Source organism: Chelonia mydas, chromosome 4 (genome assembly GCF_015237465.2).
Source record: "Chelonia mydas isolate rCheMyd1 chromosome 4, rCheMyd1.pri.v2, whole genome shotgun sequence".
Taxonomy (NCBI): domain Eukaryota; kingdom Metazoa; phylum Chordata; order Testudines; family Cheloniidae; genus Chelonia; species Chelonia mydas.
Window position 1 is genome coordinate 30,880,049 of NC_057852.1, and position 27,967 is coordinate 30,908,015.

At 41.8% G+C, this 27,967-nt stretch overlaps 1 protein-coding gene across 1 annotated transcript in view; it reads right to left on the reverse strand.

Moving 5' to 3' along the window:
- The window catches only part of TACR3 (tachykinin receptor 3), a 67,224-nt gene that overhangs the window by 18,174 nt on the left and 21,083 nt on the right, over nucleotides 1-27,967 (reverse strand). Inside the window, exons 2-3 of the mRNA XM_007054476.3 lie at nucleotides 21,903-22,091; nucleotides 20,856-21,006 (exon numbers count right to left, since the gene is read on the reverse strand). Coding sequence (XP_007054538.1) covers nucleotides 20,856-21,006; nucleotides 21,903-22,091 — 340 coding nt within the window. The remainder of the gene's footprint in view (nucleotides 1-20,855; nucleotides 21,007-21,902; nucleotides 22,092-27,967) is intronic.

Here is a 27,967-nt window from a genome sequence, read left to right on the forward strand (position 1 = left end):
ATCTCTTGCTAGCTGCAACTCCAGGTGTGATTTGGCCTTCCTGATTTCACTCCTGCATGCCTGAGCAATATATTTATACTCTTCCCTGGTCATTTGTCCAATCTTCCACTTCTTGTAAGCTTGTAAGCTTCTTTTTTGTGTTTAAAATCAGCAAGGATTTCACTGTTAAGCCAAGCTGGTCGCCTGCCATATTTACTACTCTTTCTACACATCGGAATCAGAAGCTAGAGATGTGAAATATCTAAGAAATCTAGTCCATCCCCTGCCAATGCAGGATTGTAGTGTATTGAGAGCTTTTCCTGTTTTTAAATGACTTAAGTGGGAACTGTGCGATGCTCCGCTAAGGTGGCTGCTTCATGATTTAGATCCATTAGACTTGCCTGCCTTTTTACATTAAAAATTAAATAGTAATCTTCTACCATTAAACTTCATATTTAACCCCCGATTATGGGCCAAATGTGTCTCTCTGAGTCAATGAGGATGCATGGTGTGAAAGTGAATGTAGGATTTGGCTTTGGATCATTATGTTCACCTTCAAGTACTTGAAATAGAAAGTTCAATAGATAAGTTAACTGGATGCAAGAGGCCAAAGCATTCTTCTGCATCACCAAAGAGGAAATCACTTTTACCCAGTTCACAGAATTTATACTTGCTATTTCACAGATGGCAAAAGGTTACTGTTCCTGAGGGGAAAAAGTTACACTTGAATAGGTGTTTCACTCCTTGGCTGAAATTAAATCAGAAATCATTAGAGCAGTGGAAGAAATGCAGAGGCTTTCAGTATAGCCATTTTGGAGGAAAGTGCAGGGATCATGACCTGGAAAATGGACTTAATTCAACAAAATTGCTCAGATTAAGGAGACCAAGAAGCTCAAAGAGGAGGAATCAGCCTCCAGTTTTGAGTTACCAGAGCAAATAGTGGGAGAAGACCTTATAGCATTTATCTAATCATACCTAAGTACTAAGTTTTGAATGGCTCAGCAGAGGTGTGCGGGGAGGGAAGAAGACACAAGAAGTCAATTTTTTCCCAGTGCACCCATCAAAGCATCATCCATAATTTTGCTACTAGGACAAGGGAGAACTGGAGGGTGAACTCTAGCATTGCTGATAGTGCTAATCAGGTCAGAGGGGTCATGTCTAAGAGTATATCTACACTGCAATCATAGGCTGTGATCACAGCTCCTGTAGACATTCCCAAGCTAGATTTAATCTAGATCACTGAAGCTGTGACAGCACGGGCTTCAGCACAAGCTAGCCACTCAAGAGACTTGTACAGGCCACGCATAATTCTGTTCTGCCACAGCTTCACTACTTCAGTACCTGAGCCAGCTAGATTAAAGCTACCTCGGGTGTGTCTCAGGGTATGTCTACACTACGAAATTAGGTTAATTTTATAGAAGTCAATTTTTAGAAACCGATTTTATACAGCTGATTGCGTATGTCCACACTAAGTGCATTAAGTCGGCGGAGTGCATCCTCACAACCGTGGCTAGCCTCAACTTAGAGTGGTGCACTCTGGGTAGCTATCCCACAGTTCCCGCAGTCTCCACTGCCCATTGGAATTCTGGGTTAAGCTCCCAATGCCTGATGGGGCAAAAACATTGTCGCGGGTGGTTTTGAGTACATGTCATCAGGCCCGCTCCCTCCCACCCTCCATGAAAGCAACAGCAGACAATCGTTTCATGCCTTGTTTCCCATGCAGACGCCATACCATGGCAAGCATGGAGCCCGCTCAGCTCACCATCACTGTACGTCTCCTGGGTGCTGCTGGCAGATACGGTACTGCATTGCTACACAGCAGCAGCTCCTTGCCTTCGCAACAGACAGTGCAGTTTCCTGGGTGCTCCTGGCAGACCTCGGTGAGGTTGATCAGGGGCGCCTGGATAGACATGGCTATCCTCCTCTTAGAGCACCAAATGGGAGCCAGAGACTCCAGGTCATTCACAGAATATCAGGGTTGGAAGGGACCTCAGGAGGTCATCTAGTCCAACCCCCCGCTCAAAGCAGGACCAATCTCCAATTTTTTCCCCAGATCCCTAAATGGCCCTTCAGGGATTGAACTCACAACCCTGGGTTTAGCAGGCCAATGCTCAAACCACTGAGCTATCCCTCCCCCATTCTCTTCTTTAAGTTTTGTCTCATGGAGATTCAATCCTGCCTGGAATATCATGCGAGCTGGAGGCTTCTGCCTCAGGCTGCTCTCCCAGCCAGCAGCACCGTGCGGTCGCACCTACCTCAGCCTACCCCTTGCTCCCATGGCTCAAGAAGCCTGTACAGTAGTAAGGAGCAGTTCAACTATAGGCTGAGCAAATGCAGAATGGTGGTAGAATGTGCCTTTGGACGTTTAAAAGCTCGCTGGCGCTGTTTGCTGACTAGGTCAGACCTCAGCACAACCAACATTCTCATTGTTATTGCTGCTTGCTGTGTGCTCCATAATATCTGTGAGAGTAAGGGGGAGCCGTTTATGGCAGGGTGGGAGGTTGAGGCAAATCACTTGGCATCCAATTTTGAGCAGCCAGATAGCAGGGTGATTAGAAGAGCACAGAAAGGCACGCTGCACATCAGAGAGGCTTTGAAAACCAGTTTAATGACTGGCCAGGCTTCGGTGTGACTGTTGTGTATTTCTCCTTGATGCAAACCCACCCGCTTTGTTGATTTTAATTCCCTGTAAGCCAACCACCCTCCCCCCTTTGAAATAAAGTAACTATTGTTTTGAAACCATGCATTCCTTATTAATTAAAAAAAATAAAGAGATAATGGACAAAGTAGCCCGGGTCAGGTGAGGGAGGAGGGAAGGACAAGGCCACATTGCTTATTATAGCCACACTAAAAATCAAACTGTTTGAATGACTGCCTTCTGTTGCTTGGGCCATCCTCTGGAGTGGAGTGGCTGGGTGCCCGGAGCCTCCCACCCCCGCGTTCTTGGGCGTCTGGGTGAGAAGGCTATGGAATATGGGGAGGAGGGTAGGTGGTTATACAGTGGATGCAGCGGGGGTCTGTGCTCTTGTTGGTTATCCTGCAGCTCCAACAGATGTTTCATCATGTCCTTTTGCTCCCCTAACAGACGCTTCATCATGCATGTCCATTTGCTCCCCCATTAGCCTCAGCATCGTGTCCTGCCTCCGCTCTTCGCGCTCACTTTATTTTTTCCTGGCCTCTGCCACTGAATGCCTCCATGCATTAAGCTGTGCCCTATCAGTGCGGGGGACTGCATGAGCTTGGAAAACATGTCATCATGAGAGTGGTTTTTTTCACCTTCTAATCTGCAATAACCTCAGGGATGGAGTTGATAGGGGGAGCATAGAAACATTTTACGCTCTACGATTCTGGGGGGATTGCATGGTCACCTGTGCTGCTGAGTGCTGCTGAGTTCACCACGCTGTCCAAACAGGAAATGAAATTAAAAAGTTCCCGGGGCTTTTCCTGTGTACCTGGCTTGTGCATCGGAGTTCAAAGTGCTGTCCAGAGCGGTCACAGCGGAGCACTCTGGGATAGCTCCCGGAGGCCAATACCATTGATTTGCATCTGCACTAGCAAATTCGACCCAGCAAAGTCGATTTTAGCACTACTTCCCTCGCCAGGGAGGAGTACAGAAGTCGATTTTAAGAGCCCTTTATGTCAATGGAATGGGGTTGGTTGTGTGGACGCATTCATTTTAAAACCGACCTAATGCGGCTAAATTCGACCTAATCCTGTAATGTAGACTAGGGCTAAGTGACCTGCAATCCCATTGCCAAGCCCGGGCAAGAAAGCACAGCAAGAAGGGGAGAACAGCTTATTCACAGTTCAGTCAACTCCCAGTGTCCATTGTAGGCTCATAATAGCTCCTCCTATCATCCTGAGGGCGCATGAGGTGCTTTACTTCCTGCAATGATCCACCGCTATAAAAGCCATAATTTTGGTCTATACTGTTAAAATGACCTTGATCAAACTGTTCTTTTCTTTTCTTTTTTTTACGTTTTTGATTTGTTGTTGTGATTCTAAATTTTGTACTCTACCTAGGTTGAAATTCATCCCTGTACAATGGGCTACCACAAGGCCTGTTCTCCACTTAAGCTCTCAGCATTGGACTTCAGTGGGACTTAAAAATGGTGCATGAGCCTTGGGCTAGCCCTCGGCACAGGCAGGCATTTTACCTCTAGATAACTCTAATGGGCACAAATGGAAATTAAATATGAACAGATAGGTAAATCAATCAATCTAGGGCATGCAGGTAAGCAGAAAGCACATTTCAGCTCTAGAAACAGGGCTCTCATCATGCGACCTTTAACAATGGGAAGTATTCCCTTAGAATGAAAAGTAGCCTGCATAGCTTGGTACTCCTGGAAACCTGCAGGCACCATGACTGGGGAGTGGTCATAAAGGCCTTCTTCATTTATTCACTAAATTGAATTAAGTGGCTGCTTTTATAGGTAAACCCTTTTCCCAGTAAAGTTATACAGTAAGACACCACTTTAGATAATTACTGTGTTTCTTTATCATTTATTATACGAAAATGTCCAGGGGAAAAAAGTGCTAAACATTTAATAGAAGAGCTACTTTTTTTCTGTCCTGATGTGAACAAAACTGTGTTACCTAAGATAAAGGCAGCACTTCTGTCTAACAGCACTTTTTCAGAATCCATGGCTTAATGCAGCTTGCAAATAATTGTGCATTTGCAAAGGTAGTAACATCTTTTCTTCAAAAAGTTGAAGCAAAGGGGTTCATTACTGCAGAAACAAAACAAAAACACACCCATAAAACATGTGTTTGGCGTTTCATTTAAATTGAGTTTGAAGTAAATTAATGTCAATGATGTTGGAGTTTTACTTATTGTATTTGAAGTGCTCAGCTTCTTATTCTGATTCAGTAAGGCAGTCGTCTTTTTGGCTCGCGCATCCCCAGGGTGAAGACCGGAAGACCTGCCGCACGCGTGCCGCAGACAGAAGAAGACTGGAAGACTTACCACAGGCGGGCCCCCGGAGAGGAACACCAGCTGTGGACGTGCAGAGCTGCCGCCGAAGGAAAAAAATGGCAGAGTGCCGTCTGGCGGCGCTCCTGGTGCCATGCACCCCTGGGATATCTCGCGCACCCCCTGGGGTCTGCGCACCCCAGTTTGGAGACCAGCCAGGTGTCCCTATCTTAGTGGTAAGTAGAGTACTGCATCACACTGGTGCAAGAATCCCCAAATCCTTGCCCACTAATGGCCAGATTTTGCCAACTTGCCAACATTAGTTTGAATGATTAGTACCTTACTCCCATATGGTGACTTGTGGAGTATGGTACAACCCAACTTGAGGAAGGGTGGTAGGATCTAGCTCTAAGAGGGCCTGATCCAAAGCCTATAGAAGTCAGTGAGTCCTTTCATTGATTTCAGTGGGTATTGGATCTGTCCCAGAAAGCAAATACAACAGCGTCTTGGATGGGTACAGAAAGTGCAACAAACTCAGTTGAGGGATCAGTCAAGGATTATGCCAGGACTGGAATTGTGCCTGGCTTCTGTGCCTGGCACAAAGGAGAAAGTCTGCTTGTAATCTCTCCCCACCTGTGCAGGGCCATGATTGAGCACAATCTAGCCCAGGGATCGGCAATCTTTGGCATGCGGCACGCCAGGGTAAGCCCCCTGGTGGGCTGGGCTGGTTTGTTTACTGGCCGCGTCCGCAGGTTCGGCTGATCGTGGCTCCCACTGGCCACGGTTCACCCCTCCAGGCCAATGGGGGCTGCAGGGAGTGGCGCGGGCCGAGGGATGTGCTGGCCGCAGCTTCCTGCAGCCCTGATTGGCCTGGAGCCGTGAACCGCGGTCAGTGGGAGCTGCGATCGACTGAACCTGTGGATGCGGCAGGTAAACAAACTGGCCCAGCCTGCCAGGGGGCTTACCCTGGTGGGCCACGTGCCAAAGGTTGTCAATCCCTGATCTAGCCCATACTGAGTTTCACTTCACTCCAGTGAGCAGTTCCATTTTCACACGTGGCTTATCAGTCACAGACTTGGGCCAGTTTTGTGCTACACTTTTCACTTTATGTCTTAGTATAATAAATACCCAAATATTCCAAATATTGACGAGTAGGTATCATTTGGTTTTTGTGTAGGAATTTTGACTCTATTGTTAAGAAATCTCTGATTCAGTTCCGCAAAACACTTAAGCACATGCTGAAGTCCTATTCCTATAGAGTAATCACTTAAGCCTGTGCTTAAGTTAAGGTGCTTTACTGAACTAAGGCCTATATGATGAAACACAATTTAGGATTCACATGTTGAGGCGGGATCGGTTATTCTGGCTTTGTCTAATATATGCTTAAAAATCTGGAATTAAAGTGATCCTATAACGCCTAATTCAATGTCTTTGTTAGAGAGTCTGACTTCAGGTACTGACCAAAAGTTGTTGCTACCTGGTGGTTGTTTGGTGTTCTACATGAAATGAGCTAATGATCTCAGTCTATTTCCCAGTGGACATTATCAGGCTCTAGTTAGAACTCTTGTCTAATTGAAACCTGCCTGTTTCAGGCATCTCCTTGTAGATGTCTAGCTATCAGCTCACACTCAACATGGCTAAAACACAGCTCTGAATCCCTTCCACTACCTCCTTTCGTAGTCTTTGTGGACAACACCACCTTTCTACTTGTCACCTGGGCCCATAATTTGGGTATCCTCTTATCACTTGGACTCTCTCTCTCTCTCTTTGTCCTACATCCAGGCTATGTTAAAGTCTTACAGATTCTTTCTGTATTAACATATCTAAGATATCCTATCCATCCAAACAGTTAAACCTTGTCCAAGATCTCAGTTACTGCAGCATTCTTTTCTCTGGCCAGGTCACATGCAGTCTTGCCCTGCTTGTATCCATTCAGAATGCTGCTTGCAAAGATAATTTTCTTAGCCCATTGTTTTGATCATGTTGTCCCTCTCTTAGCATCCTCCCTCTTCTCTATTGCATCAAACATAGGCTACTTGTCTTCACTTACAAGGCCCTTCAGGACCTATCACCACTCAATTTGTCATCTCTGATTCAGTAACAAGTGAGACTCCTGTCTCTAATAAGACCATGATGCCAGTCGCCATTGCTCACTTATTAAATCAAACAAGCACGTCTGTTTTTTCTCCCATGCTGCCCCTCACGCTTGGGAGAAGCTCCACCTAAACATCTGCAAAACTAATACATTATCCTCCTTAAAACTCTCCAGTGCCATGATGTGTACAAGAAACTTGACAGTGGTTAGGCTGCTGCTGTGCTGAGACCCCTACTTGTCATGCTAGTCAGTTTTGTTTCATAGTGTCCTTGTACTCCCCCATTTGTGTGTATCCATCTGTGTTGTCCCTCGTCTTGGACTGTAAGTGCTTTGGAGCAGGGACTACCACTTTGTTCTGTGTTTTTACAGCATCTAGCATGGTGGGATATTGGTCCATGACAAGGGATCCTAAGTGCTACCATACTGGTACTACTGCTAATTTAGCAGTCTTGATGGATAGGCTAAAGGTCCTGAAGAAAACCTGAAGCAGAGTTCTGTGCGGCTTGAAAGCATCTCTCTCTCTCTCACTGACAGAAATTGGTCCAGTGAAAGAGACGACCTCACCCACCTTGTCTCTCCAATATCCTGAGGCCAATATGGCTACAACAACACTGCACAGGCTAAAGGTGACAGTCACATCCTGCAGCGTTTGCCCAAAGCTTCTGCAGCACAGGAGCACGTAGCTCCCCTCTTACTCATGGTGGTCCTTTCTGCTTAGGAAAACATGGAGGGCTATGTGGGGAAGCGTGTACTGCTGCTTACTATGCTGCACCTGTTCTGTGGATAAACAGCAGACTCCAGGTTTCCAGAAGTGTCAAGTGGTACATTTTAGGAGCAGAACATTCACACTGATATAGAAAGGATCAGCCAAGCCTGAGTTCATTTACTTCCGCTGCAGGAAGGCAATAGTTATGGATAAATTCTAAAATTCATTGCCAAAAAGGTCTGTCAGGTGCAAGGGACAGATATATGAGGAGAAGGCAAATGATGTCTGATAGCCTATGAAAATGAGAAAAGATTAATCCCATCCTTTGAAAAATCTAAACCTGTACAATCATCCTAAAATATTTTGGTATGGGTATATTAATTTTGGTTTCTTTTAACAAATTCTAAGGAAATAATTTCCCATTCTCTCGTGTCTCATTTTTTTTCCTGGGCAATTACTGAGTGCATGAAGAATGAAACAATAAAACCAAAAGTATGATGCATAACAGTGAGCTGCCTTTGCAGTGGGTATTAGGTCCATTTAAACTTTATATACAATATGATGGAAAGGATTTAATAAGCTATTTTAAACACTTTAAAAGAACTTTCTCAGAGTAGGAACCATACAGCCTCATGTCATTTTAGGCTTGGGCCATTTTATCATTATGAGTAGTAAGGTTATTCATGGAACCTCAATAAAGTTCAAGTTAATGGTATTCAGGAACACCTGAATAGAGTTGTATATCTTGATACTGTATTTGTGTTTACAGTTCTCATGTTTTTAATGCCTTAAGGGAGCCAATTGTTGGGCAAAAATAACAGGATATCTGTTTTTATCATATCTTCACCATCTGGGAATTGTGCTCATGGTATTTTGGCCCTTAGCCATTTAAAAAAGCTTGTGATGAACATAAAAAAAAATAAACACAAAGTTCCCTGGGCTGCAGTGTATACCACACACTGGTGCTGAAATGGTTAATTGGAGCTGGACCATTCAATGAGGCCACCAGGTTGTACCTGGAGAGTGGGCTCTGCCCAATGAAAGATAAGTGCCAGCTGGTTGCTATAAAGAAAAGAAGCGCAGAGTAGAAGGAGGTGAAGTCAAGTGGGAGTTGCAGGGAGAGAGAGAGAGAGAGAGAGAGCACGGTGGAGGGAAAGAACTCTGAAGTCCCTCTCTTGGCAGTAGAGTCCTGCAGGGTTGAAAAGGAAGCCCAGGGGAAGAGTTAGCCTAGGGATCCTCTCCTGAGTGGAGATCTCTGGCAAGAGGCCAGGAAACAAACAGAGAAGGCATTGGGAGTCCCTGCCTTGAAAGGAGGGTAAACCCTGATTGGCTCTGGAGCATGAGGAGAATACAAGTACATAGTGGGCCTAGGATGGGGCTGTGTGAAAAGCCAATAGACTGACTAAGGTAGGAAGAAGCCCAGCGAAGAAGCAGGATTGGTCTGAATAGATGACATTGCTTGCTTATTATAGATTCCCTGGGCTGGAACCCAGTGGAGAGAGAGGGCCTGGGTTCTCCTACAGGCCCACTCAGAATGGTGGTGTGAAGACACCAGGGGCAAAAGGACTAGTAAGTTTGGAATTGGACTTGGTGTGAGGCTGTTGAACTCTAGTACCTGGGGGAGTGACTATAAGTGACCTGGCTGGAAGGATGAGTCACAGAATCATAGGAATATAGGGCTGGAAGGGACCTCAAGAAGTCATCGAGACCAACCTTCTGTGCTGAGGCAGGACTAAGTAAACTTAGACCATCCCTGACAGGTATTTGTCTAACCCATTCTTAAAAATCCTGCACTGATGGGGATTTCACAACCCCCCCTTTGGAAGCCTATTCCAGAACTTAAATACCCTGATAGTTTATATATTAGGAAAAAGTTTCTAACTTAAATCTCCCTCTCTGTAGATGAAGCCCATTACTTCTGCTCCTTTCGATGGACATGGAAAACAATTGATCACCATCCTCTTTATAACAGCCATTACAATATTTGATGACTGATGAGGTCCCCCCTCAGTCATCTTTGCTCAAGATTAAACAAGCCTAGTTGTTTAACCTTTCCTTATGCCAAGTTTTCTAAACTTTTTTATAATTTTTGTTCTCTCTCTCCAGTGTGTCCACATCTGTCCTAAAGTCTGGATCCTAAAATCGGATACAGTTCTCCAGCTGAGGCCTCACCAGTGGTGAACAGAACAGGACAATTACCTCCCTGGTCCTACATATAACTGTCATTAATACATGCCAGACCTTTTTCACAAGGGCATCGTATTCACTCAAATTCAATTTGTCATCTGCTTTAAACCCCAACAGCTTTCCAGCAGTACTCCCACCTAGCCAGTTATTACCTATTTTGTAGTTGTGCATTTGACTTTTTCCTTCCTAAGTGAAAGTATTTCACTTATCTTTGAATTTCATCTTGTAGAATTCAGACCAGTCCTCCAGATTGTAGAGGTTATTTTGAATTCTAAATCTGTCCTCCAAAGTGCTCGCAAGCGCTCCCAGCGTGGTGTCACCTGCAAATTTTATAAGCATACTCTCCGTTCCATAATCCAAGTCACTAATGAAGATATTGAATAGTACTGGACCCATCACTGACCCCTGTGGAACCCCGCTAGACATGCCCTCCCAGTTTGACAGTGAACCATTTACAATGCTCTTTGAGTATGGTCTTTCACTTAGTTATGCATCCACCTTACAGTAATTTCATCTAGACCACATTTCTCTGGTTTGCTTATGAGAATGTCATGTGGGACTGTGTTAAAAGCCTTACCAAAATCCAGTTATATCACATCTATTTCTTCCCCCTTTTCCACAGGCCAGTAACACTTTGGCTCTGCACTAATCATCTTCTTCTTTTTCAAAGTGTTTGTTGGCAGGGAGACCAAAATGCGGAGAGCCTGCTATGCCACAATGAGGCAAGCCAGCAGTGAGTATGCTCTTCAAAAGTCCCTGTCCTGTAAACTTTTATTCATGTGAGCATGCTAACCTGCATGAGAAATCCCATGGAAATTAATGGGGTGTTTGTAAGTCTGGACTGAACACTGGAAACACAGATGAGAAATACTTTCTATTGGAAAGATTTTTTTGTTTTGTTTTAAATTTTGATAGAGTAGAACAGACTTACATGAAAGCCTGGGAAATAAGAGATTTGTGACAGGATTCCAAAGCATTCCCCTGTGCCTGAAAAATAAGGAGTTAATAATTCCCCATGTGCTTCTGGGAGGGGCTGTAAAAGCCGCTGCTTTTCCAAACTCAACCCTCCTCACATCCCATTTGACACTTATGGATTCAGGATGTTTGTGGAAGCACTTTCATTGCTAATCACTATAAAGGATTTATGGATGTTGCACTGAACAGTAGAATTTTTATAGGCCTACAATAATCTAAAACGTTTTTTCTACTTAAACTTCATGTGTTCATCCAAGTAACATTTTCTAATGTTAGACCAGAAATTGACAAAATGTTTGTAATTATTAATTATGGATCCAATAGAAGAAAATTTACAGTAGTTTGGCTGGGCTCTTTCATAGATAATGTACTGCGGTTAGTGAGGTGTAAATTATTTGAGCCCATGGATTATAAAATTGCTTTAATCTAAAAAAGGCTGAAAGTCATCCTTGGATGAAAAGAGTTTACTTACTAAATTGGTCCTGGAAGGAATATCCAGTTAGCAGTGCCACTGCAGTGACATACCGATACAGGGCAAAACTGAAACCAATCTGCACTTGAAATAGCTTGGTTACTGTGAATATGTTACATCATTGCCACCTACCATGGTGCTATCTCACCAATTTAATTACCTATGCCTCTCTAGTGTAGACAATGCTTTAAAAGGACAGTTCAAGAGGACTGAATTTGTTGACTTACTCCATGGCTTCTGTGTTCATCCATCCTTGATACTAATTTCACATACCATAAGTCTGAAATTAATTTTCGTTAAGTCCAAAGTTCATTCATCTAGCTTCACTACCCAAGCCACCTGTTCTGCTTGTTCACATTTAGCAAACGAGGCATTGAAGTTTAATGGTCTAATTAATCCCATAATTAATTTTGATGGATGTAATAGGTGGCAGCGTGAACTGCCATAATAGCCTCAGGTTTTGAGGTATGGTCTCTGTCAACCCATCAGAACAAATTCTGTTGTCCACTTTATGCTATGTAGTAAAAATGTCCTTTTTGTAGTTTCTTGTCTTGTAGCAGCTACGTCTTCTGTTCTTACCAACTCTATTCTTAACAAGTTTTAATATAGAGTCACTGACCCTGCTTTCCAGCATGTTGCCCATCTACCATGTAATACTCTTGCTTTATTTGACTGAGATGGTGAGAAGGTTTGAGAATAAGTCTGGCAAATCTTGATAGGGATAATATCATCATCTCATTAATTGCAGCTTTAACCCTTTGACTTTTTCCTTTTCACACCCTATAGGAAGCTGTTCACATAATGAATACTATTATCTTTCCCTGACACATTTTAATAGCAGGCACATCTATTTATCATCTTTTCTACAGATGGGAAGATTATCTTTTCATGTAAAGATTAGGTGTTACCTTACAGATGATGAAGCTTTTATTTAGAGAAAACATTTTTAATATATTTTTCAGAATAACAAAGGGCTTGTGTCAATGACATCTGTCTGAGATGCAGCATAGGAGGACAAAGCACCAAAAGTGATTTGACTTGAAGCATTGCTTCCCAAGCAGTATCTTACTTTAGGTTTAAAGAGATAGTGGAAAATGTGTAAGATTGTGGCATGTGTATGGCTTGTCTCTCTCACCAACAGGAGTTGGTCCAATGAAAGATATAATCTCACCCACCTTCTGTCTCTAATATTCTGGGACCAACATGGCTGCAGCAACACTGCATACAACTTTTGAGGCTGACAGTTCCAGAAATAACTTCTGGGTATGGTAGTAGCAGATAAAACAGGAATAGCACAGGTCAAGGCAGGTGACAATCACTTGGCTATGAAACTTTGTAATGATGTGCTAGAAATGCACAATTTAATGTACTTCCAAGAAGGAAATAATTTCTCTCCCCAGTCTACTCAGACAAACTTGAATGGCATATGGACTGGCTCTTAACTGGAGGCAGGATCTAAAGCTTTCAGAGGAAAAAAAATACTAAGAATGCCTGCCACCTAGTTTAAATAGTATGTAAATTATTCTGAAAACAGAAACAGTAGCTGAATGAAGGGAAAGAGTCCTCCTCTGATCAAAAATTGTGAGAGCATGAAAGAAAATGTTGTTTAAGGTTCCAATGATGAGAATTCTAACCCTGAAGTAAAAAGTATGAGAATTCAAGCATGTGAAAACTCTTTAGATTGCTGTCTAATGTCTGATGGTAGCACCCCTATTTCTCTTTACTATTTTGTGCATTTCATATAGGATAGAGTGAATGTATATTACCAATGGATTCTCTGCAGTACTATACAATAGCATTGTATAATGTATATACACAAGCCTTGACACGGTGTCTGGACATGGCAACATGTCATTAGTCTGTGTGTGCTGATAACTTGGACAATCTGCTCTTCCTGTATGGGTTGTGTGGAATGCCAGAGAAAAGTCAAGAATATTTCCTGAGGATTCATTTGTTGAGCTACACTCATAAATACCTTCTTGTTTGTTAATTTGTTAAGGATCACAATCTTAATATTCTTGTTGTGATGGAGAGAGGGCTCAATTCTATATATAAGGTGAGGCTAACAGAATTCTGTCTGGTTACATGTAGAGAAGTAGCTATTTCTTAGTGTGCTTTATTGTAATTTTTAAAATTTATACTCAATATTGTTTTCAGCACATTACTGTAAAATGTTTGCTTAGGGGTGTCTTAATCTGAGCCTCTAGAGGTTCACATGAAAAAATATATATTTAAAATTTCTTGAACTTGTCACTTTTTTATTCTGGGTGAGTTTTCCAATTTTCACCTCAGTAATCTAACTCTGCCTTAGAAACAAGTAATTCTGTCTTATTTTTATATTTGGCTTCCCCACAGTGTATGGCTTTTCAAATTCACGTCAAAGATAAGAATCTTGACTTTATTAAATCCAAACAATCAACAAACTATTTGGAGTATCTTTTTCTCTCTAGACAGCAATCTTAGATATCTATGTTCTTGTATTTTGGGCTTCCGTATCACACACACAGTATGTTAATTAATCAGATAGAGGGTTCTCATATTAGTGGTTATGGCATCTTTCCTCTTGTAACCACTATTTCAATATCTAGCTTTCCAAATTTGTTCATGTAATTGACACTATTGCACCTGTGTGCTTACCGATTTACTTCCTGGGATACTATGACACAGTGGGAAACATTATATATACTTCCAGGCTCATAGGACCACAAACAATTAAACATTTTGGCACAGGCCAAGTCTGGCTTTTATTTATACTGCAATGAAGAAGGAAGTTGAGTTGAGGCTGCGTGTTGACAGCGTCAGGAGAAGAGAGAATGTGGACAGAGTCAAGTGTTGGGGTCGTTAAAATTGTCAAAAAACACACACACAGTGGAGTATCATTATCTTTACCTATTAATTTTATGCTAAAGTTAGAGAAAAGTTGAAAAATGCAGAGGGTTGAAGAATAGAATTTCCTATTCTTGGTCTAATCATTGGCCCAAGACTCTTCATCTTATCAAAACAATTTTTGTCACAAAAATGTCGTACCAGAATTGTATTACTATCATCTCTCTCAGAATAGATAGAAGCAAGTTATTACTTTGACCTTTACAGTATATGTTGGCTATTCCCTTTTTACAGTCTCTGTAAAGTTAGAAGAGGAATTGGAATTGATGAACAAATAAAATAAAGAACACTGTAGTAGTTGAAAAGCTAGGGATGAATATGCATTTTAATGCTCAGGTGATTTTGACACTAACACTTAATAGTTCCCCATATTTATACACTTATTAAAAGTTTCTTATCTACAGACAATTGGGCCTGGAAATTGTTTTCTCATGCAAATGATTATAGAATGAGAGCACAGCCGAGAAACATGAGTCATTCTCATGGCAAAGATTTTAATAAGAAGGAAAAATATCTCCCAAGTCTTGTTCTTGTTCTAAAGTTCAGATTGGTGTTGGGTAAACCTCAAAGGTTGGCCACTGAATTAGATTCAGGGAAGCATCCAAAAGTTCAAATGTGTATGTAGCGGTATCTTGTAGACCTGTATATGTTAGCAAAAAAAAAAAAAAATCATCTCACCCTATTTCTAGTAATTTCTGGTCTTGGCTTCGCCAGAAATAATGCAACAATAGCCTCTGTTGAGATGTTTCTGTCCTTTCCTCCTAGCTCTGGCTGAAACAGGAAGCTGAAAGATTCACAAATGGCAAGTGTGGGGAATCCAAGACAAAAGTCAATTCCTAATATCAGGGCAGGGCTTAGTTCAAGTTTTGAGCATAGACGGGACATGTGCTGCTGCAGCTGGTCGGGGGGTGAGGGTGGGGGCCAAGTCCACTGGTCTACAGGTTAATTTGGCCCTAGGATGGAGCATCATGTGGATGGTGGGTCCTCTTCTGTCTCAGAAATGGATACTCTCTAAAATTCACCCATATCGTCCTGAACTTTTGAAATGCCGTAAAGCTGGGGCTCTCCAAAATACCAGGAATGGTTTTACTCATCTCTAGATGTAAAGTGATCTTCCTTGATTTCCATGTAATTTGGAAGTTACTTTGAGAAGAATGTGGGTATGGTGCAGTGCTGCATAGAGTCAGACAATGGGAATGTCTTCAAAGCTGTTGATAACTTGATATGTTGTTTAGGTGTTAACCATTTTCTTAGCAAACTTGTAATGACTTCTAAAGAAGTCTTGCAAGTGCTATTCATTAACTGCTAGCATTTTATATGCTTTGCCCACCGTTCCCAATAATCAGTACCTCATTGCTTAATGTCAAACTCCCCTAGTGTTGTTGTAGATTTACTCTTCAGAATAAATTGCAATCAGCGCAAGCCCTCCATGTGTTTAGGTAACTAGCCAAGTTTCTCTTCATTTGAATAAAGGCAGAGCTTTAGCTTTTTTTTTTTTTAAATTGAGTTTTGCAGGAAGAACAAATAAGAACCTGCTTTGGAGCCTGATCTATTAATTTGCCTTTGAGTGACAATTACAAATTCATCTTTCCAAATACCAGTTGCCTCAGAAATCATACCTGACAACAGTGTAACTGAAGAGCTGTCTAAGGGCTCCACTAATAACACTGCCGATGCAGTTACTTTACGTCCCGTACACTATTAATCCTCTCATTGTACATTTGCAAAGCATGAATTCCGGTACATGCCCGTTGTAGGCAGAGAGATAATATGGAGAGGCATAATGAAAACAGGGGCTTGCCATCCTGTTAAAAAGCCTTTAATTAATGAAAAAAAGAAAAAGGAGTACTTGTGGCACCTTAGAGACTAACAAATTTATTTGAGCATAAGCTTTCGTGAGCTAAGGCTCACTTCATCGGATGCATTCAGTGGAAAATACAGTGGGGAGATTTATATACACAGAAAACATGAAACAATGGGTGTTACCATACACACTGTAACCAGAGTGATCACTTAAGGTGAGCTATTCCCAGCAGGAGAGTGGAAACCTTTTGTAGTGATAATCAAGGTGGGCCACATCCAGCAGTTGACAAGAATGTCTGAGGAACAGTGGGGGGTGGGGGGATAAACATGGGGAAATAGGCTTGAATAGAGACTGGGAGTGGATGGGTCATTACACAAAGTAAAACTAAGTTAATTGTATCCAGTTTGCAAATTAATTCCAAATTCAGCAGTCTCTCGTTGGAGTCTGTTTCTGAAGTTTTTTTGTTGAAGTATTGCCACTTTTAGATCTGTAATCGAGTGACCAGAGAGATTGAAGTGTTCTCCGACTGGTTTTTGAATGTTATAATTCTTGACGTCTGATTTGTGTCCATTTTATTCTTTTATGTAGAGACTGTCCAGTTTGACCAATGTACATGGCAGAGGGGCATTGCTGGCACATGATGGCATATATATCACATTGGTAGATGTGCAGGTGAACGAGCCTCTGATGGTGTGGCTGATGTGATTAGGCCCTATGATGGTGTCCCCTGAATAGATATGTGGACACAGTTGGCAACGGGCTTTGTTGCAAGGATAGGTTTCCTGGGTTAGTGGTTCTGTTGTGTGGCATGTGGTTGCTGGTGAGTATTTGCTTCAGGTCGGGGGGCTGTCTGTAAGCAAGGACTAGCCTGTCTCCCAAGGTCTGTGAGAGTGATGGGTCGTCCTTCAGGATAGGTTGTAGATCCTTGATAATGCGTTGGAGAGGTTTTAGTTGGGGGCTGAAGGGGATGGCTAGTGGCGTTCCCTTATTTTCTTTGTTGGGCCTGTCCTGTAGTAGGTGACTTCTGGGTACTCTCCTGGCTCTGTCCATCTGTTTCTTCACTTCAGCAGGTGGGTATTGTAGTTGTAAGAATGCTTGAGAGAGATCTTGTAGGTGTTTGTCTCTGTCTGAGGGGTCGGAGCAAATGCGGTTGTATCATACAGCTTGGCTGTAGACAATGGATCGTGTGGTGTCATCTGGGTGAAAGCTGGAGGCATGTACGTAGGAATAGCGGTCAGTAGGTTTCCGGTATAGGGTGGTGTTTGTGACCATCGCTTATTAGCATCGTAGTGTCCAGGAAGTGGATCTCTTGTGTGGACTGGTCCAGGCTGAGATTGATGGTGGGATGGAAATTGTTGAAATCATGGTGGAATTCCTCAAGGGCTTCTTTTCCATGGGTCCAGATGATGAAGATGTCATCAATGTAGCGCACATAGAGTAGGGGCATAAGGGGACAAGAGCTAGGAAGCGTTGTTTTAAGTCAGCCATAAAAATGTTGGCATACTGTGGGGCCATGTGGGTACCCATAGCAGTGCCACTGATTTGAAGGTATACATTGTCCCCAAATGTGAAAGTTATGGGTGAGGACAAAGTCACAAAGTTCAGCTACCAGGTTTGCAGTGACATTATTAGGGATACAGTTCCTGATGGCTTGTAGTCCATCTTTATGTAGAATGTTGGTGTAGAGGGCTTCTCCATCCATAGTGGCCAGGATGGTGTTTTCAGGAAGATCACCGATGGATTGTAGTTTCCTCAGAAAGTCAGTGGTGTCTCAAAGATAGCTGGGAGTGCTGGTAGCACAGGGCCTGAGGAGGGAGTCTACATGCCAATGCCTGAGATGATGGGGCGTCCAGGATTACCAGGTTTATGGATCTTGGATAGATAGAATACCTTAGGTTGGGGTTCCAGGGGTGTGTCTGTGCGGATTTGTTCTTGTGCTTTTTCAGGGAGTTTGAGCAAATGCTGTAGTTTCTTTTGGTAACCCTCAGTGGGATCAGAGGGTAATGGCTTGTAGAAAGTGGTGTTGGAGAGCTGCCGAGCAGCCTCTTGATCATATTCCGACCTATTCATGATGACGACAGCACCTCCTTTGTCAGCCTTTTTGATTATGATGTCCGAGTTGTTTCTGAGGCTGTGGATGGCATTGTGTTCTGCATGGCTGAGGTTGGAAAACCACACTACATGATCTATTGTCTACAAGTACTCCTTTTCTTTTTGCGAATACAGACTAGCACGGCTGCTACTCTGAAACCTTTAATTAATGAGGCATTTCATGTCTCTTGCATACTTTTAAAGTCCTAAATACCCATAGTTTTAAAGGATTGAAGGGATGTAGTTGGACTGTTAGCAACACAAAGTAAATGCCAGCTACTCTTTTCAAAGCCTTCTAGCTTTCATCACAAATTGTTCATTTCATTTAGCCACTACTATCAAATGTGCTGAATTTCTTTGATAAAGTGGGAAGGCTTGGCTCCCCGAGTTCAGGAGCTTGCCTTTAATATTTCCTTCCAAACTCCCTTTGGCAAACTGCATTTGTCACACACAGTCATCTCTCAGTTTATCTTCACTGTCAAACCCTTGGCACCGTTCATGGTTTCTTTTTATGACCTAACGAGGAGGTATAGGGAATAAGCCAGCTAATTGCCCAGTAGAGTTTCCACTGCTAGGGTTTTGTAATAAAGTTCATTTTGTAAACATACAAAACTTGTTTTTGGATGGGTGATATTGTGAATGGCAGATTCATTCCTGCTCCCATGGGAGATAAGGACCCTGTTGAAGATCTAAACAGAGCACTATGGAAATGCTTTTTATATATTCCTTGAACTGAATCTAAAGCATTTAGCTTCGGGGGGATACAATTAAGTACATTTTCCAGATTTCCTTAATAATTACATTTCACTTAGTTTAAAATTACCATGCCCCCCCACCCTCCCCCGCTCCCACAAGAATAGAGTTAAGGCAATAACTGGTAAGAGTCTGTTAAAAGATGGTTGCTTGAGCAGGGCCTAACAGTTGCTTCTTTAAGAGATGCTGGCACTTTGCCCTCCAAAAAGGAGCTGTTCAAAGTCCTTTCCAATATTTTCCACAGGGTGTTACTAGTTATTAAGGACATGGGTCCAACTTGCAGGTGGTAGCCTAAACTTCCTTTAAGCATCCAGGACTTGGGTGAGTGAAACTGTTTGCAACCTATACATAGAAGACATTGCATTCATCCCACTGTAGGGGGACCATATTTCCCAAAGGGAAAACAGGACACCACAGAGTTAGCCTGAGCCTTCCCCCATTCCCCCAGGTGGGACTGGCCCAAGCCACTTACCTGGGCCCTTCCCACCCCCAACCCTGAGTTGCATTGCTGCTCGCTCCCCCCTCGCACGCCACTTTTTGACAAAAGTGGGAATTTGTCCTGTTTGCTCTTGCCAGCTGATCAAGGCTATATGATGTATCCTGGGCTCAGAAACACTCTTGGTAGCCCTGACATCTTGCTTTCTAGGCCCTCTATTCTAAGGGTGTGATCACTTGTACTGTCTGGGAGCACTTCCTTCTATGTTCCTTTGTATGTTTTTGAAACAACTGAAGCACCCAAGAATCCATCCTATGGTTTAATGCATACTGCATCAGGACTTTGAGGGTCCCCCCCCCCCGTTATTGTGGAGTGGTAGCAAGCCAGAGTTTTATATGTAGATAGCCAGAAAGCATGGATGGGTTTAATTAAGGCTAATAGTTATTTACATTAACATAATTTTTGTATTCCAAGGTCACAACAGTCTAAGACACAACACTAACACTAGTAGTAAGCAGAATTTGGTGGTGTCCTCCTATGTGAATTTTAATTGTGATGGAGAGCTTGTGGGAGAGTTGGAATAACCGATTCACGAGTATTTCACAAAGTGTTTTTTGTTCAGTTTGTTATGACTCATGGGATTATGTTCATTATTCACAAATGTTTGGATAACTTTGGGATGACCAGTCAGACTAATTGAGTATGTGCTCACCAAAGCAAGTTAGAGTTCCATCATTGGGCCCAATGTTTGCAAATCCATTTTAAAGAATTTTAGCACAGAAAATGAATAACAGAAGGGCTTATTTATTTGGTTACTATCCTACTTAGAATGTTCTGTCGTCCACCTAAGAAGCAGAAACAATACAATCTGATCCATGTGACCAATTGCACAACTACTGAGTGAATTGTCAAAGTAAATGGTTCACTAACAACGTATAAACTGAAATATTGATTATACAAATAATTAAAACTAATGAAATACATTGAAAAAAATAATTGAAAGGATCAGTTGATTTTCACTGTAAAAGGTGCTAATTTCTAATGCATAGCATTTGTTACATGAATAGGTAAAGCAGCTCTTATCTGTGTACTGAAATAGGCCAGATCCAAAACCTATTAAGTCATAGAAGGATTCCCACTGACTTCCGCTGGATTTGGATCAGGTCAATAAACAGCTACTGTTCAGAGAACAAACAAAGCTGAACCCAAGAAGTTCCAGGATCATCACTTTAGTTCTGTTAATAAGGCAGGCCTTCCGTTTCCACATCTCAAGGACACAATTGTATGCTTGACTAAATGTTACTCAGAGCCTTCTAGAATTGGAGTAAAGAGTTAAAATCCAAACATTTACATCATTTGTTTGAACAGCCACCACATGGTGGGGGGGGGAACCCTGTCAAAATCAATTGCAATTTAAACAGAGTTCTTTTATAACAGTCTCAAATGCCATTCTGTTTGAAATAAAACACTTCCAATACCTTACAACGTAATTGCTAGTGATTTCAGCAGGAAAAAAAAATCAATATAAATTTACTTAGCAAGGTTTAATGGAACAGTACCTTTCTCTTAGCTTTGAGCTGCTCGTGGTATTTGTCAGATGTGTCACCTGGAATCTCGCCTCCCCAAAGGGTAATTCCAACTATGGTATAAGTGATACCCATGACAAGCAGTGGAAAGCAATACACTAATACAATCACAATGACATGATACCTGCAATAAAAGAGCATTGAACTGATAAATGCTTTGAAAGGAACTATTCAGATAGAATTTTCTGAATGTTTGAGAAATAAATAAGACATTTTCTCTACTACCTAAGGGGTCAGTCTCAGATGGAGTAAATGGTGACTGTTTACACCAGCTGGGGATTTGGCCCAGTATTTTGTTCTTTACTGTCCATCATGAAAGTCTTAAGTAAATTGCATTAAAAGCAGACGGAAAACTGTTTAAGATCTGAAGTCATTATTAAAACCTATAGTTCTGATTCTGAACTCATACTGGCTGCTATTTATCAGGAGTAACACAGTTACAACACTGTAAAATAGTGTCACTGAGACCAGTTTTCTGGTTAGACAAATATTGCACAATAAAGTACCCATAAACAACTTTTAAAATCCAAATATTTGAAAAACTGGCATCTTCAACTACTGAGATCAGTGTACAGACTTCCTCGTTCACCCTGCAATGCATGGGGTTGCCTCAAAAACCTATATAACATAAGTCCTAGTTTTGGTGGCAGTGTGGTGAACTGCTATTGAAGAGCAAACACAGAATTTTAACTTTGGTCCTGACAGGTAAATGAAAGAAGATCTCCTTCCATATAAATTTATCACTCATAAGTAATGTACCATCCCAAACTCCTGCAGATTAAGGGCTAGATCCTTAGCTGGTATAAATTGGTGTAGCTCCATTGTCTTCTGTAGAGCTACGTCAATTTACACCAGATGAGGATATGGCTGAAAATCTCTGTAACCCAGATTGTGAGCATGGGATAGGTACAGGGCTTGGTTTCTTGGCCTGCAAGTTATTCTCGCCATCCCTCTGCAAAATTAAAATAAGGCTGCAGTTTAGATATAGCCATGCCTGAGTATAAAAGCCGAAAAGCTTACGTAAAGTGCTGTTTTGGACCACCTGGCCATGCTACATAGCAAAGAGTTCTTCCAGGCATCACTTTGGTTATGGAGTAGAGGCACTGGGGAAATGCAAGCAGGAAAGCCAAAATCCATATACTCCCAATGACCACCTTCGTTACAGTTGCAGACAGTCTGGGCTTCAGGGGATCGATAATGGCCATGTATCTGTACAAAAAACAAACAAAAATTCTTCATGTGAGAAATCGTCAGTGATTACTGTGTTCCTATATCAAACCAGCTTGTCCAAAGGAGTGACAAGATGATAGTTATTTTCTTGTCTTGGGAAGGCCCAATGGTATTATATTCTTCAAATGATCAGTGACGTGACCCAGCTCCCATTAAAGTCAGTGGGAGGTGGTTTTTTTTTTTTCCCCCTTTTCTTTTTTCATTTGCTTCAATGGAAGTTGATTCAGACTCTTACTGTATGTCTACACTGCAATTAAAAACTGCTGGCTGGTCTGTGCCAGCTGACTCAGGCTCACAGGGCTTGGGCTAAGGGGTTATTTAATTGCAGTGTAGACATTTGGGCTAGGGCTGGAGCCTGGGCTCTAGGACCCTGTGAGTTGGGAAGGTCCCAGATCTTGGGCTGTAGCCCAAGCCCCAAAGTCAACACTGTAATTAAATAGCCCTGTAGCCCAAATCAGCCGGCATGGGCCAGTCATGTGTGTCTAATTGCGGTGTAGACATACACTATAACAACACATGTTCTGTAACTAAGAATGAGGTTGGGGGAGAACCACAAACCTAAAACCATGGCAAAGAAGGTGTTTTTTTAATTTCCAGCTAAAGGGAATAAGGAATGTTTTTAAAATGAACATTTTATGTTCCAAATACTTTAACAGTTTTCCCTACTTTTCTGTATCTAGTAAAAGGTTAAAAGGAGTTTTAACAGTATGCCTGCCATGGTAATAAGGCTGAGGACTCTTGATGCCAAACCCTAAACCTTATTTTACACTGTTTAATGTTGCACAGTGATTGGGTTATGTTAAAACTTTGGCCTGTATATTCCATCTATGTTAATACAACAGTTGTCTCACAGAAATACCTGTAGTAATATAGCAAACGATATTTGGCTCGTGATCAAGATAGGATGGCTTCAGTAATCTTTTGCTGCAGACAACAGATTTGTTGTTAATTTTAAATTTAACGACCAAATTCTAAAAGTCACGGTGGTGTCCAAGACGAGCATATGGCTAGAGTCTACTTTAAGAGCTGCCCTGTATCTAGAAAAACTGATACATACCCATGCATTTTATTAAGTAGGCATAAGTTTCCTTCAGTTTCACGCAATCAGCAATACAAACAAGGCCAGATTGTGACTGGCCCTGCAAGGTGGGAGGATGGTGAGAGAAACTTTATCTCCTTGTTGCACCCCTGCTGAAACAACACAAAAGATGAAGGCACGAGTAGAAAAGTGGGTCTAAGATAGGAAAATTATTGCAACCTCTTGCAATTTTGTTAGTGATGTTTGAGACAGAATAGCATCTATCTGGCTCTCCTGTAACTGTGTTGGCTATACGTTTAAGGTGGTACCTCATAGAAAACTATCAAATAGGAAAATATAGCCTTTTAGTAACTACAGTCTCTTCAGGAGGACACAGGATAAAGAATGATGGAAGGAGCAGGGGGTCTGGGGAGAGGTGTACATTAAAAAGTGAAAATTAACGTAGTCGTTCTGCCTTTTGATCTCTGAGTTGATGGAAAAAGCAAATCAGAACGAGGACCTCCAGTCCACACTTGTATATTTAATGTGCTTTTTACATATCTCTGCATAGCTCTGCTTTGATCTCTAAACTGAGTTCCAAATTTACACTTTCTCCACTAAGTTCTCTGATCACCCTCCCCCCATTTCATTTACCAACACCTGATTAAAAGACTGATTCATGAAGGGTTGTCTTTCGTTTTAATTAGCATGTTGCAAGGCATGGGCCAACACCGTCTTTTAAAGAAGTATTTCTTTTTTGTGAAAGGCAAAATAGCTCCCAGACTTACTGAGTACGTTTATTTGATCTGATGCCCTAAAATTTTCAAAGCCATGAAACGGGAAGCCTGGAACCATGGAGGCTCTCAGAGCTTCTGAACTCCCTGCCATGGAGCTGGGAGCCTGGAAGTCCTGGGGTGAGCATTGAGGTCTGTGGCTGTAGGGCAACCCTGCCCTGGTCCTGGAGGCCCCAGGGCTATGAGGCTCCTGGGCCAGCTGGTTCCCTATGTTGCCTGACTCTTAAGCGGGCAGCCCAGGGATTTTGGAAGTCCTGGAGTCCCTGGCACAGGGCAGTCTGCATAGTAGGGCTGCCCCAGAGCTGCAGACCCTCAGAACCCCAGCAGTTGCTGCCTAAAATTGACATTCTTATCTTATTTGAGTCAGCAGCTCCTATGATCCCAGGGAGCATATTTTGTTTGAGAAATACCATGTGTCAGTGTTCATGAAATGAAACTTTTTTGGGTTCATGGAAAATTTTAAATTTTTTTTGTTTCAGTCCAAATCAGAACAAAACCAAGTTTCCCTGGAACTGGAAATCTGTAGTTTTGGCCAGCTCTGATCCCTAATTACTGATGATTTCTATTGGGTTTTGTAAACTATTGCTTCCCCCGCCCCCCACCAGCAACTGCAGTTGTTGTGTAAATTGCAAATCACAAGTAGACTAACAACATTAAAGGTGAAACTGTTACTCTCACTTCCACATAGTATTTATCTGTTATGAAAATATTAACCATAGCCTCTAAAGGGGAAAAGAAAACCCAGGGGAATATGGTTCATTTATCATTAGCTGTTTTTGAACTCTTAAAAAGAAGATGTGTCTTTTCAGGTTTCATTGGCTTATCAGTCGCAAAGTTAAATACTAAGTCAGCAGCAAATTTATGACTAGGGATTATTATGGTGTTCTCCTCTCTCTCCTCCAGTGAGCACCCCTAGCATCTGCCAACTCATCAGTTTGTTCTTTCTTTCTCTTTCTACCCTCTGTATTGTCCCAACCTAATTTTCAGATGTACTGATGTCAAGGTTCCTTCCCCACTCTGAACTCTAGAGTACAGATGTGGGGACCTGCATGAAAGACCCCCTAAGCTTATTCTTACCAGCTTAGGTTAAAACTTCCCCAAGGTACAAACTTTTACCTTTTGTCCTTGAACCTTTATGCTGCCACCACCAAAGTGTCTAACAAAAATAACAGGGAAAGTGCCCACTTGAAAACATCTCCTCCCCAAAATATCCCCCCCAAGCACTACACCCCCTTTCCTGGGGAAGGCTTGATAAAAGTCCTCACCAATTTGCATAGGTGAATACAGACCCAAACCCTTGGATCTTAAGAACAATGAAAAGCAATCAGGTTCTTAAAAGAAGAATTTTAATTAAAGAAAAAGTAAAAGAATCACCTCTGTAAAATCAGGATGGTAAATACCTTACAGGGTAATCTGATTCAAAACATAGAGAATCCCTCTAGGCAAAACCTTAAGTTACAAAAAAACAGGAATATACATTCCATTCAGCACAACTTATTTTATCAGCCATTTAAACAAAACAGAATCTAATACATACCTAACTAGATTGCTTACTAACTCTTTACAGGAGTTCTGACCTGCATTCCTGCTCTGGTCCCGGCAAAAACATCACACAGACAGAGAGGACCCTTTGTCCCCCCCCCAAGTTTTGAAAGTATCTTGTCTCCTCATTGGTCATTTTGGTCAGGTGCCAGCAAGGTTATCTTAGCTTCTTAATGCTTTACAGGTGAAAGGGTTTATCCTCTGGCCAGGAGGGATTTAAAGGTGTTTACCCTTCCCTTTATATTTATGACAACTGAGTACTAGCAAATCCCACTGAAGTCAGTGAGAGTAGCAGGTGCTCAGTACATCTCAGAATGAGGCCACTAATAATTTTGCAGTAGTTTCTAGCACTACAAAATACATGAATTACACACCTGCAGAGCTGGGGGTGAAACCTACAGACCTCTGTAAAGAGCTCTGACATTTTGACTTAACGGAAAAGGTATGTTAGCTATCAGCAACAGAAGGATTCTTAGTGTATATCTAAGCTGCAGCCAGCCAACAGAGTGCATGTAGGTACGTAAGTAGTATAAGCCTTGATTCTTCAATTGGCTGTGCATGGATGGACTGCTGTGCCTGTGCAGAGGTCAATTTACTTCAGCAGGGCTCCAAGCAACAGACCTGTTGATATGCAGTGAATCGAGGATTGGAGCCAGAGAATGTCCAATCTTGCTCCTGCTAAAGTCAAGGGCAAAAAATTCTCACTGATGTCATTTGGTTCCAGATTGGACCTCAAAAGACTTTTGGCATCAGTGGGAACAAGCAGATATGCTGTGCTTCTGAAAAGTCATGCTGCAGATGACAAATTAAACAAAAATAAATGGGTGTGTGTGTGTGTGTTTGTGAATCAAAAATGCAAATCAACAGAAAAGATTTAGTGCAAAAAAATTAACTCGATGCTTGTTCATCGTAACAGCCAGTTGAAAACTGTTGCTATCCCATCCAGCATAAACACCAAATCAACACTTGGAAAGTAATTACAAGATAAGATATACATATCTAGAAATGGATATATGTAAATACAGCTAAGAACTGATGACAAGTAACCTCAAAAAAAAATTCAGTTAAGTCACCACCTGCAAGAATGACTTGTGAATTATTCATCCTCTGCAGTGAGTTCTGAATTTAGATTTCTGATTTTAAGAATCTTTCGGTGGCAGTTAATTCTTAACTTTCATCATTAAACTTTGCTATTTGGGTTGTTGTGACGATATTAGAGCAATCATATGCCTACTGAAAATTTTTCTAGGTATCAGTTTGGACTGACCGTACTCCTATTAAAGTTAATGGTAGTCTTTCCACTGATTTAATCAGAGTTGGTGCAGGCCCCAGAATACCAAAGCTGATGTGTAGTGGTTTTCAGAGAAACACTGGACTCCTCCTTCAGGACTGATCTTATCTGCTGTGCTCAAAAGAGAGACAAATCTTGTTTCGTTCAGGTCCGCTCAGTTTGTCTGGCCAACCTCCAGGATTTACTGTATGGTACTTGCTTCTTAGTCTCCTAAATCAGGAAAATCTGTCTCACTCTTCAGGAATCATTAAAGGTCCAGTCCTCACTCAAATAACATTAATGAGAGGTTTTAGTCATTGAATTCAGTGGGAGCAAAATCAGATATACTCTATATTTGTGAGAGTGTTGCACTCTATTGGCTTGTTACTGCTCATATATAACATAAAATCTTTCTATAGGATGATCCATAATGTAAATTTTCTGTTGGCTCATGTGTTTAAAGGCCTGTATAGTATGTTTGAAACTATAGGACCAACAATTCAGTCCCAGCTCTGCAGGCATTATGTTCAGATAATAGGCTCTCAATAGTTCAGCCTTATTTAGATTTCATTTGGGTGAAAAGGAAAAATCAGTTTGCTTTCAAATGTTTAGTGCTAAGTCTCCTTAGCACATATTTTTAAAATTGTGAAACAACTGAGTAAATACTTTTTTTCTTATATCCCACAACGTCAGGGAACCAGGAAATGTGTATGTCTAAAACAAGCTAAATGCCATCCCCCATTACAGAAGAAGCATCATTCCGTCCAGTGAAGAGTAATAGAACCTTCAGAGGATGGGGGGCGGGAAAAGGCAGCTAAGATGGATAGGGGACTGCAAACTGTGTGTTAGTAAATAGAGATCAATTTTCCTGCATTTAACACATTATTTGGACAATTGCAGTAAAAATACATAGTCGTTTTAAAAACAATGCCAAGTTCCAAATTGAATTTTACAAACACCCATCCACAGACACAGTTGGAATCCATTAAAAGTCCTAAATGATTTGTCTAGCTTACTTACAGTTTGCTTGTGAACTCATGCTGGGGCGAGGGGGAGAATTAACCTACTCGGCAGAAGTTGGAACAGGTGACTGGGACGCTGATAGAGGAAAGCGATTAGAAGAAAATTATAAAGTTTGCATGAAAAGAGGTTCATCTGCAGCAGAGACCACTCCAGTTCTTCACAGTGCACAGACCCTTTCCCTCAAAGGTGTGATTGGTTACCCAATATT